A 12,916-nucleotide genomic window follows, 5' to 3' on the forward strand; every position below is an offset into this window, starting at 1 on the left:
TGTGGGTCAGCTTTCCTCAGGTATGACATGAAGGTGGAGTTGTGAATTTCTTTCCCTTAGTCCCTTCCACAGGGTTAACAAAGTACCCTGACATTTTGAGTTTATTCTTAACCCTAGGGAAAAAAGCTTTTAATTAAAAAAAAAAAAAATTACTTTAAAAACTCATTTAAATCTACAATCCTCATATTAAAGTCTCCTGATTAGGTGATAGTTTACATTATTTTTTTTCATCTTAAGCATTGGCTTTTTCGCCTTAGGAAACAAAGAAAAGCACAAGCTTTCCAGGAAGAAGAAGTCCTTAAAATGTGTTTTTGGGTGAAAATATAGATCATACAAAGGAAATGTGACTGCTAATTTACTAAAGGCTGTAAGCATGTCTTTTAACAAAACAATTGTCTCCAAAAATGCCAGAATATTAAAAGTACACCTTCCATTCGACAATTTCTATTTCAAAGTAAAAGAGTGTCAAAATATAGGCGTCATCTTCAGTCATTCCGCCTATAACAAGTGGTTCTTTTAGGCCTGATAAGGTAGCCAAGTAGTTTGAAATAGTTTTTTTTCTATTTCATTCAATGAAAAAATGTTAACTAGGAATTCTTGTCTTTTTTGTTTGTTAGGATGGCACAGGCATTTTTGAAAAATTTTAGGCCGAACTGTGTTTTCCTTTAAAATGTAAATGTGAAAAATATTTACAGCTTAATTGACCATAATTTCATCTTATGAGAGAAACCAGCAAATAAAATTTCAAGGCTTTTAATATTTTGATTTATAATATTTATATAGGGTATTTTATGAAAATAAATTTTCTCATCCTGATGAATTTGTTTTTTGTATTCCAAGCGTAAGTTTTCTTGCATTTATTTTTAACCTCCTATTTTGGATAAACTTGAAATATACATTATGTGTACTATACATCTCAAAAGTAAGGTTAGGATGATTCAGTACCTCCAAGTGGGACCTGGAAATCAGACAATAAAACATTGACCTGATTGAAGGAAAGTTCTGTCCTGTAAAAATATTTGCATAGTTTTTTTTCATGTAGTGGCCTGATCCTTGATCCTTGTGAAGGTAAATGCCTTTCATGAAGAGACTGGAGGTCTGGGCCTTTAGAGTTAATTTTTTGTTTTACTAAATGTTGAAGTTAAATTATTTATTTTTCTATAATTTGCTGAAAAATAGTCATGCTTTCTTTAAGAAAATACCCAATTCCAATGTTGAGCTTCTGATTAGGTTTAAGAGTCACCATTACTGTGTATAATCTAAATGACAATGAGCACAGACAGTTTTGTTATACCTTTGGTGTCTTTTTGTGTGATCTATCAGAAATACTGGATCTACATGATAGCTTCATGTCACACAAAAAAATACATGTCACAGTACTTGAGAACCTTACAAATGCTTAAAAAATGGACTGATTCTATTCACTTAGGAATACCAGTGCTACAGTTGAGATTAAGATTATTAGAATTTTAAAAGTATCAGTTCAACAGTGCAACAGATGTTTGAACTAATGTGACAGTAAGACAGTATAAAATGGTAGCCAAAATGGCACAACTTCCATTTTCCAGCTACTAAATATCATTTCTTGAATTTATATTCAAAATGATTCTTTAAATTGACAGCGTTATCTATATGTTTTAAAGAACAAGCTTGAGCTACAAAGTTTTGAGTTTGGCAGAGCCAAACTTCAGCAAGTAATTTGCTGAGAATGAAAGAAAAAAACTATTATCTAATAAGTAATACTAATTTGAATGTGCAAGAACTTAATGCTGTGTACATTAAGTTTAAAATGTCCATTTAAAAGTTATGTGGAATCATATGCACAACTAGTAATGAACACAGTTGTAACAAAATCAAAACCATACTTATGAGACATATGCTACTTTATACAACAGCAATATGAACCATATTTAATTTTAGATACATGTGGATTCGTTTTTAAAAATTTCTTTGCCTATGCAAAGAATTACGACATATTAAAACACTTTCTGTGCTAACAGGCATATGACATGAAGGATAAAATGCCTTATGTAACTAAGGACTATTTGTTTTCAAGTAAAATGTGTTAAGATGTCCAAAGTTAAAAAACAGAAAAAAAAGTAAATGAAAAAATTACACATCAAGTTTGTTCATTAACATGGATATATCTTAAATGAGGAAATCAAACCTTCCACTTTTTTCTGATCCAATAAGCATATGATCCTAGATCCTTATCATACAGGTCTTATTTTGGAGGCATTACGGTGTGGAAGGTGGTTTGGGAGAAGAACAGGATCCTTGACTATCAAAACTGGTTGCCCGGCCAGGTAGCTGAAAGACAATAATTTTATTTGACCTCATGCAGAAAAAAATACAATGGGTAATTGATGCTCCCTTATAATAGGAAATGTTCATCCATGATATACGAGTCTCTGAAGAGAAGCTATAGGAACTCCCCTGTCCTTCAGAACTTAACCTTTTCAGGTAGAATGAGGGGACACAAACATTTCATAGAGATGTACACAGAGCATGCCACTTAGATGGGACCCAAAGTAGCATTGTACAGCAACTATTTGTGACTGCAGAATAATTTCATGTTTTATGACAAGCTTTTAGTTCTTTTTATAAAATAATGATTTACTATAGTGACAGTAATTGCTGTGTAAGAGCAATAAGAGGTTCCAGACCAAAAAAAAAAAAAAAAAAAAGAAAGAAAAAAAAAAAGCCTGTGTTATACTAGCTGTAAGGCAGGAGGTGATTTTTATGGGGGCAGTTAGAGAGGAGAAGCACTGCACTAGACAGGTGGGAGCACCTAGTGAGGAGGAATGACTTCTCCTGATTTTTCAATATTTATGTGTACTTAAAAAGTTTTATTACAATGAACCTTTTGACTATCAAAGTAGAATTAACTATAGTTTCTAAATGATGCTGTAGTCTCTATCCCACCAACTTACACAGCTCTCGAATAACGGTTCCTCTCTGGAATTTATCCCTTCTCTGGCAAGAAACCATATAATTACACACTAAATTTTCCCACAATGCCAAATCCAGCTGGTTCTTTTTGGTCTAGTCTGCATATTCTGTTTGACCCAGGAGTGTTGGAGTAAGGGTTGGAATAAAGGAGCTATTTGCTGGAGAAAGTACATGTACATGATCTTGTTCTGATTACTTGATTATCCCAAATACATGGGTTCTTTTTTCTTATGCCTATATTGTGGATTATGTTCTTGAATATCCCGAAAAGTGTTATGTGTTCTCAAACACAAACACATACCTATTCCATAGCTCCTGTTTATCAGATACATGTACGCTAAAGAGTCATCAATAATTGATATGCCTCAGGTTAAACAGCACCTTCCTCATATTAATTAAAATTCATAATCATATCATCTCATTTTTTCCCTGCATCATCCCTGTGAAGCCTGGAGGGGCTAGTGACCCAAGGTTAGAGGGCTGGAAGAACAAAGACCAGAACCCACATCTCTGTCAGTGCGAATCCCTGCACAACAGAGCCTTGGTCTCTTTTCTAGATTCTTAGACCTGATGTTCATTGTTCAAACTTAAAAAAAAAGAAAAAAAAAAAAAAACAAGATTAGAAGCAGGGAATGGACAGTAATTCTTCAATAATCAGGATAGATTTTAGATAGTACCTACAACTGAAAGAAATATAACCTAAGACAAGCTATTCAAGGAACATGTTTGAAACACTCCAGTTGGAAAGCTGCATATGGCTGAGTATCTACCTCTCTTTCTCTCTGTGCATTTGTCTTTTATTATTTACATTAAGTTATGAAGTCAGGTAAAGACTCGAAACATTCATATATATAAACATATCTGTAAGGGCAGTTCTTCTCCATTGTCTGAACATGCAGTTTTTATCCAATTTGCCCTACAGTGTTTCAAGTAACACAGCCCAGATCACATTTTTGTGATTCAACTGAGATTAGAACCTCGTCCCACTGACATATTTAATCAATAACATTGCACAGCCTCTCCTTTCTTTAACTCAGTACGTAGGGTGAAAACAAGATGCAGAATCTTACCCATGGGGAGATGACACATGTATCATTAATATACTAGTGGCTATTATGACTATTATTTTAATTGAAATACAGAAATCCTTCATATATTACATTTCCTTTCTTGAACTTGCATTACCACTCAATCTGGTCCTATAAATTATTTACTTTGTAACTCTTCAGGAGGCTCAGTAATTTTCTCCAGGCAAAAAAGAAAGCCAGTCCACCGAGCAACACTCATTTTAACAAGGAGACTGACAACTGTTTCATGGCTAGAAATACTAATAGAAAACTGGTTAATATAACTATTAATAGAAGTTCTCATAAGAGCTAGCATTGTACTATACTCTGTACTAAGCACTTCATATTCAGTATTTATTTAGTTTCTCTGAGTTGACTACCATTACAGCATCATAGAAAAAACTCGAGGTTCAAGTCACTTGTCCCAAGTTCAACAATAAGTAGTTAAACATCAAAGCCAGTCATGAAACTCAGGTACGCTTGTGCCTCGATACGTTTTGAAGTCTATGAGCTCTTCCTGACTAGAGCTGGGGGAGATGTTCCTTACACACATGACAGTACCTCTATTTAAGGATTCTTAAATGGAAGGGGACTTTGGGAAAGGTAGCTCTTTTCAGCGAAATACAGTTTCCACTTAGTAATAAATATACTAGATTGCTCCACTGCTCACTGATGTGAGTTTGAAGGCTGTAAGAAAATGGCAGACTTGCAGTGCTTATGGGTTTATTGACTATGAAGCCCAGAAAGTCTAGTGGTTTCTGTAATCCCACAAGGCACACAAAAGTTTGATTACTAAATGTTAGAGACTGTGAAAAAAGAGTAAGAGGAATCTTTCTTTAAAAGGCGAATACATTAAAATGTCACATAAAGGTTAGCAGAAAAATAATATTTAAACTGAAGAGACAACAAGGAGAGTAGAGGTCAGGTGATTGCAAACTTACCTCTAACAAGGGATGCCAATGTGTTATTGGTTTTCGGTGATAGGCCAGCATTTCATTCCAGTGGTCTCGCCCAAGACCCTCAGCGTCCAGTCCTGTTCTACACACTCCTATGACCTCATTGTGTCCCACCCTATGATTTGTGGAATATTATATTTTCATTTCCAACTTTCAAAGACAAATGGAATCTTACACATCTTAAATGAATTGTAAACATAACAATAACTAGATTCTGTCATTTTGCAGATTATAGTCATCCCCCTTGTCTGCGGTTTCACTTTCCATTATTTTACTTATCCATGGACAACCATGACCTGAAAACACTGGATGGAAAATTCCAGAAATAATAAGTTTTAAATAACTTTTAAAATAGTACATTGTTATAATTGCTCTATTTTTTTTTTATTATTAGTTGCTATCAATCTCTTACACTTTGCCTAATTTATAAATTAAACTATCATTGGTGTGTATGTGTAGGAAAAATATAGTATATATAATGTGTATCAGGTTCAGTACTACCCTTGGTTTCAATCTGTGGAATATACTGGAAAATATTCCTCAGAGATAACAGGGACTACTCTATATCACTTCTAATCAAATGAAAAATCTTAAGGAAACAAAAAATAACTAAACAAATTAACTAAATGGTATCGATATTAAAGGAAATTAATTTTGATAAGAAGCACACACAAATTATTTTTGAGTTCTGCAATTAGAGCACATTTCACAGTAATAATAATAGTGTGACTGGAAATGCCACTAGGTCCTTACCTGTGTGAAACATTGCTTTTTTAGAAGCAGTCCTATTAAGTTTAAGTGATGTAAATCAAACCCTGTTCTTTTTACAAGGCTTACTGTCTTATAATGACATTTAGATTTTACACCAGGGTCACAATATTCACTTTCTTGCATAAAAGACCTTATTTAGTTGACTGAATGATATATCAGTGTATATTATTGCTTGTACTACAGTTAAACAGAGCAGGGTTTTATGTTCAGTTCCATTGCATTTGATTTGTTTTTGCATAACAGCATACTAGACAACATTCCTATTTTCTATTCATGCCTTGCTTTCACAGGAACAAATAAAAAATAATATTTAACATATTTTTTAAAGCTTATTATGTACCAGACAGTGTTTTAAGTAATTTAAATGTTCTGACCTACTTAACCCCCACCCCATTACTACAAATAACATTATTATCTTATTTTACAGATAAATAAACTAAAGGCCCAGAAGTTTGGGACCTGGCATGAGCTTACACACTTTGTAGGAAGCAGAGGCAGGAGCCGAGTTCCAGGCATTTGATTCAAGAGCACAAGTGGTGAGTTTCTTCTTGAGAAAATAGTGTAATTTAAGAGGTCTTCCATAGGGTTATTTTCACAGACGTCTCTGAAGAGACTTTTGAGATGGTTTTAGAATATTTCATTACTCTCTTCCTGTCACTAATGGAGATCTGTATATTTAGTGTGATTTCCTTCCCAATAATATCTCTCCATATGAAGTTTCCCAAACAAGCATATCTCAGAAACAATTTTGTATTTTCCCATTTATATCCTATAAGGATCATTTCCTTAAAGTTGCAGATGATGAATATTCAGTTGTACTTACCTGTACTCATTGCTGTGAGAAGTCAGCGGGGGAAACTGATAAAGCAAAATGGGGCTGGCTGCTGATGAAAATTTGAAATTTGAACTAATTCCAATTTCTAAGTTATTACAGTTTTTTCCTTTGATACAGATTCAAATAGATGGTACAATCATACAATTTTTCAATACTGTTTTTGGTAGCTCTGAGCCAGAGGATGGCACATTAATTTACCTACTTATATTTAAGGTATTTGTGGTGTCCTCTTTACCACCATTCTCAGGATACTCTAAAATGAATATTCTTTTTGTGTCTTCGTGTATGTTCTATATCACTGTATCATCTTTAAAGCACTATAAATGTATCAAGGCTTATAAATCAATGTATTTATGTGCTGAAAATTTTGTGGGTTAAATTGTATAGCATCCTCTTCCAAAAATCTTATTAAAAGCAAAATAACCCAAAGATGTAGGTAGTAAGGGCCAAATGAGAGAAATGGGCTCTTCGTGGAACAAGAGTTCAGAGCAAGGTTTGTCAACTGAGAAAGACTTCCTGGGCACTGACATGAGCTGGGCTATGAAGCATGGCTGGAACAAGGTACACAGATGAGGGACATTTCAGATTAAGGGAAGAGTGGAAGGATGAAGGCTGGAGTCGCAGCAGGAAGATCCTTCAGAACTGTCCTGATGAGTCTGCAGTTTATTCTGTGAAGGACATGACTCTCCATGTGCGAGCTGGGGGAGCTGTCAATGAAGTGATGTTTTAAATAGAGGTGAACACACCGAACTTGTCTCCCCATGGCCAGTAGTCACTTTCCATGGTTCATAGTTCATGCTGAAGTTTCACAATGAGCAAACTGAATCCCACAGGGATGATGTAATGGGCCCTTTCACACTGCTAGTTAAGATCTAGCCTTGGTGAGCATGATGATACATCTAGCCCTATTGGTAACACAAGCTATTGATTGGAATCTTTGTTATACTGTAGAATGACTTTATAATAGTGTTCTCTATAAAGTGGTCCCATTCACTTTCTAGCCTCAGGTGAACTTTAAGGATGACTTCTTTAGGGAAGAAAAGCCCCCTAAACTATCATGTAGGAAACAAGGAATTCCAAATGAATAATTTTTCCCTTCTTCAATGCAAATTAAAATCGTCATAGCAGAAAATAACCTGTAAAACTGAATTCGGCCAGCATTGCACTAGTCGTGGCTGCTCTTTATTGAGTGGAAGGTTCACGTACCTATCATAATCCATGACTGCAATGGAGAGGCTGACCTGGTCCACGTTCTCTGGAGGGATGTCAAAAATAATGGCCTCATTGTACACAGGGTTTAGAGTGTTTTTCTTTGTAGTTGTTTTTCTCTTTTTCAGTCTTCGACCCTCACACATCAATGATACTTTGACATACGGATCTAGGCGTAGGAAGGTAGTTTTATTAAAATGAAACTATTCATAACAAGCATGAATAAAACTGTAATTCCTTTTTATTAAATAAGAAAAGTGGTATGTCAAGCCTTTTACTAGTTTTAAGATCAAATGACTTATTTGGGAGCAATAGATTCTCTAAGATTTTTTATTTTAAATGTAAGCAATTTATAATGAATAAACTAAAGTGAATTTATTTGACCTCACTATTTTTAATACAGGAGAGAAAACCCAGAAGTTCATCAAGAACTAATCCAGAACTATAATGTGTTTTTTGACCACTGCTCTTTGAGGGCACATATTAGAAGTGATTTATAGGGAATGTAAACCAAACAAATAAGAATAATAGAATTTAGCTTTCTTTACCTCAGAATGATTTAGAATAAAAAAACCCTAAAACCTGTGAAAGACTTAGCAACATTGTATCTGGGTAATTATATGAAATTACTATTAGTAGAAACCAGAAAGGAAAAACTATATTGGAATTTTGATCAATGACTAGTTAAGGTAGTAAAATTAGAAGGATAATTTTAATCATAGTATTGGTGCTTGATGAACTTGGATTGAAGAAATGATCACTACAGATGATTTAGTAGATATACCATGTGGTATATAATGAAAAGTCAGTTTTTACGGTGGTCACAGGAAGGCTCTGATATGACATTGTTTATATGGCATTTATTTGAAAGAGGAAATTTTAGGTGACTATATTGTTATGGGACTAAGGGATCAAATACTTGTAAGCTAGTTTTTCCACAGCTAACTTTATCCCTATTCTCTTACCCTTACCATCTTAAGTTTTAAAAAAACCCTGTTATATGATTATAAAAAGTTACACATTTTACAGCATGTTCTAGAAGCTCATGGCTTAGGGAGCAGTGTTGGTGTTGGGGTGAAGATGCTGGGCAGGTAAAACAGTCATAGCTGCTCTCTCTTTCTTTCTGGCTTACCTTCCAGTGGTAATGCCATCATTTCTTTTTCTCTATTTCTAGAGTAATAAATTTTATTTCCTTAGAATAAGACAAAATGATAGCAATATGAATTTACTGAGCAGGATGTGCTTTTTAAACTCTAGAGAAATGTATCAGAATATTGTAAAAACATTTCTCTCAGGAACAAAAAGTTATTCTTTTGTTGGCAATAGTGTACATAAATGACAAGGTAACAGGACAGTGTTAATCTCTGTTTCCCACTTATTTTTAATTTTTTCAAAAAACAGGAAGTATGTTCCAAGGAAGAAGTTCACTTCTGTGATACACTCTGTGTATGAGCCTCCAGGCCTATTAACAATGGGAGTGAGGCATAGTTTATCCTTTGCTACTCCCACTGTGCCTTTGCCTGCATTTCTCCCCTTCTGACAAGGATAATTTACTGGCTCCTTAGTTGATTCAGAGCCTGTTGTGAGGATTAATGAGGTGGTGCTCTCCAAGTACAGGCTCTCTGATGAAAAGCTTCATATAAATAAAAAGTAATCTTGCACTTAATTATAACTTTAATGTTGTTTGCTCATCTCAAAATTTGATCTCTTTTGATACATGGTAAAAAGAGTAGAATAAACAATAATTTGCAGAGTACACTGTTTATCTTAAGTTCTTCACCATTTACTGACCAAGAGTTTTTCCCCAAAATAAATGTGGAATATACTTGCTGTTCCACCTTTATCTACACACAATGTTTTGCAAATTAAAAAGAAAATGAATAGGTAATTCATGTTCAAAAATCAAGATGTTATTGAAGGATGTGCACTGTCACAACCCCATCTGTCCCTGTCCTTTTTCATACTTTATTGTTTGTGTACCAATCCATTATTTTTATGCAAATATTGAATTTATGTTCTAACTTCTCCATCCTTGCACAGAAGTGAGCATAATTCCATATTTATTTTTGTGCCTTGTATAACCTGGAGCCTTTCCTACACCAGAACTTGGAGTTACATTATACTTTGTGTAATGTGAATTTAGCTTGTTTTTGTTCTGGAGAACCACAAAGTTATAGAACCTCCTCTCTAATGTCATCCTTTATTATACTGCCACTGTGATTTCTTATTTCTGTTTAATTCATTGAATGTTTACTGACATTCCCATTCATCCTTTACTATTTTTCTTCCACAAATCTGCACCAATGTTCACATATTATGTTAGATATTATCCCCCAGAGCTGCAGTGATTTAGGTGAAGGATAAAAGTGCATTATGTGGCTTTGCCTGTTTATCAAAGTTAGCACAAGAGAATTTTTCCCCCCAAGAATTTCTTTAAGAACTTCAGGCAGCATTAACTTATTTTATTGTTTCTTGCAGTCCCTACAGATGCCCAAAATTTGGTTGGAAAAGTGGCAAGAAGGCAAATGCAAATGATGGTCACGGAATGTGGTTGTTCTCTGAAGAGCAGATGAGGGCAATAAGTTCAATCAAACATGTCTGTGTATGGTATTCTAGCTGAAACTGGGGGAGTAGATTGTAAATTATGTATTTTTGAGATAGAACAAAATCAGTAGAGAAAGAAATGAAAACAAGAACTCAAGTTCAAAGTCAATCTACTTGAAAATAACTTTTAAAGATTCATAATGATACTGTATATAAAAAAGCTGTTTTAGGATATTTTAATTTGTAAATTTCTACTTTTTTTGTACCCTATTACAGACAAATAATTCAATAGTCATATATAATTTTAGATATGTGACATATTTAATTTGGGCTGTGCCTTGGCCTGCTGGTCAACTGTGAACATACCTGATGAGCCAGTGATATCCATTGCCTTCAGATTTCTGCACTTGATGACTGTCAATGTCATACGACCAGCGGTGGGCAAATAACAAAGGGAAAACATGATTTCACCCAGGTCTATACTTTCCTAGGAAGGCAATCAGCAACATTAGCAACTTCAAACACCAAATAATGACAACAAAATGAAGTGGAAAATGATGAGTGAAAATTGCTTTAACCCATATATATAGGGCTATGGGGCATAATGGTTTTAATCCAATATTGGAATGTTGTATAAATACTTTTAATGAGCTACAGAGTAACACTGTAAGAAAACAATTCTGAATGGAACTGAAAGAAAAAAAGCGATATTTCCACTTGTACTTACAACAAGAATCTCAATCTTAACACAGTTAAAAGTAGACTGCTGATTCTGCCCACTCCCCCTCTGTTTCCCAAACTAGTCCCTTTGTTGGTCTTTCCATAGTCAACAAGTATCATCACAATTTGTCTGGAGGCTGAAGCCAAAAATCCATCAGTCGCTGTCAATCTTCTCTTTCTCTCAAGTCTATATCGAACCCATGGGTGGGTCTTGTCAACATTATTTACAAACTATATCATACATCAGTGACTTCCTTTTCAGCTATATTACAATCATTCAAACCTCACTATCACCTCTTGCTAGGATTAGTTTACTAGCCTCTGAGATTGATCTTCCATTCCAGAGGTTCATCTTTACACAGTAGTCAAAGTGATAGTATGAAATGCAAATCAAATTATGTCACTGTACTGCTTAAGACTATCTAAGAGCTCACTACTGTACCAGAATAAAATTCAGACTCCTCACCCTGGCACATAAGTGGAATAACTGTAAGTCCTGGTGTGCCTGGGAAATTCCTGCTTCACTCTGTTATCCGGGTGTAATTATTAAGAGCATCCATTGCCACTTTTATATGTGACTGTTCAGACAATACCCTACAAGATCTGACACAAAAGACCCATGTCATCTGAAGTCTACCTTTCTCTACAGCTTCCTCTCTTGTCTCCCTCCACCACCACCAGCTCTGGTACAGATACATTTTTTCTGTTACTCTTACTGCATGAAGTTTGTTACTGCTTTTGGGCTTTTGCATTTTCTTGTTCCTTTGACTGGTCCTTTGCTTCTCTCATGTAATTGTGTCTGACTTCTCACCAGATGAGTCTGCTCTAACAGCCTTTCTTATCCATTCTAAGGCATCACTCCTTCCCATCTCATTCCACTCCACTCTCAGATCCTTCACGTTTTCATAATGTTATCATTGACTGAAATCATCTTTAAAGGTCATAGTTTGCTTCCCTGACTTCCATACATAACATCCAGGACAGCAGGATTCCTAGCTGTCTTATTTTCTATACCTTCCTCAAAAGCATAGCTGGTTCTCAGTACCCATGTTTTTGAGGAATGAAATTAATCACTCTGGATAATAAAGCAAAATTGTCTACAGTACTCTGATGCAGATTGTTATGCTGTCCTTACTGCATTGATGGTGGACAAAAGAAAAGGAATGTGAATAGTGAACAATTGTGGATGCCTTGTGAAGAGTTATATACAGAATTCAATCCGATCATTGCTAGTGAGACATCTTGAGGTAGGTTTAACATTTATCAGACTTAGTTTTACAGTTCAGGTTCTGACTTACATACTTTACATTTCTTTATTCATGGTCTAGAAATAGTCTCGTAATTAAGAGCACGACTTCAACTGTAGTTAAATTTGGGTTTGATCCCAGTTTTCTTTCTTAATTATGAGATCCTGGGAAATTTATTAAACCTTTGAATCTCTGAAATGCCACTTTCAAATTGAGGCTAGTACCCACTTCACGAGGTTTGTAAGCATTCAGTGAGATAATGTAAATAACACACAAGGCATTTCACACAGTGTCTGGCATATGGGAATCCCTGGGATATTGTTTTGTTCTGCTGTATTACTAGCATGTAACAGGTGCTCAGCAGGTACTGGGTGTATGAAAAAAAAAGTGGGAGCACTTATTATCTTTTGAAAAATTAGTAAAAATAAGTATTCTGAACTAGAAGTACATATATTTAACTGGGACTCCTCTGGACTGTTATAGACCAAAGATAGTGAATAAGGTCCCACAGAAGAAGCCTTGGGAAGAATAGGAGGAACACAGCCTCCTACCAGTAAGGAGACTCGTTCTTTATGCTACCTAACGATAATTGAGCATTATTTGTCAGGCACAGTG

General features: G+C 34.9%; 1 protein-coding gene and 1 long non-coding RNA gene across 2 annotated transcripts in view; one reads left to right on the forward strand and one right to left on the reverse strand.

The window, feature by feature from the left end:
* Positions 1-273: 273 nt before the first annotated feature.
* The window catches only part of LOC306660865, a 53,392-nt gene continuing 40,749 nt past the window's right edge, over positions 274-12,916 (forward strand). Inside the window, exons 1-2 of the long non-coding RNA XR_013763775.1 lie at positions 274-367; positions 6,174-6,282. This is a non-coding gene — a long non-coding RNA (uncharacterized lncRNA). The remainder of the gene's footprint in view (positions 368-6,173; positions 6,283-12,916) is intronic.
* SYT10 (synaptotagmin 10) overlaps positions 2,181-12,916 on the reverse strand; it is a 52,900-nt gene continuing 42,164 nt past the window's right edge. The window contains exons 4-7 of the mRNA XM_079139389.1: positions 10,701-10,821; positions 7,788-7,959; positions 4,961-5,090; positions 2,181-2,310 (exon numbers count right to left, since the gene is read on the reverse strand). Of these exons, the coding sequence (XP_078995515.1) occupies positions 2,239-2,310; positions 4,961-5,090; positions 7,788-7,959; positions 10,701-10,821 (495 nt within the window). The 3' untranslated portion in view covers positions 2,181-2,238. The remainder of the gene's footprint in view (positions 2,311-4,960; positions 5,091-7,787; positions 7,960-10,700; positions 10,822-12,916) is intronic.

The sequence above is a fragment of the Sciurus vulgaris genome (assembly GCF_902686455.1).
Source record: "Sciurus vulgaris genome assembly, chromosome: 5".
Lineage (NCBI taxonomy): Eukaryota > Metazoa > Chordata > Mammalia > Rodentia > Sciuridae > Sciurus > Sciurus vulgaris.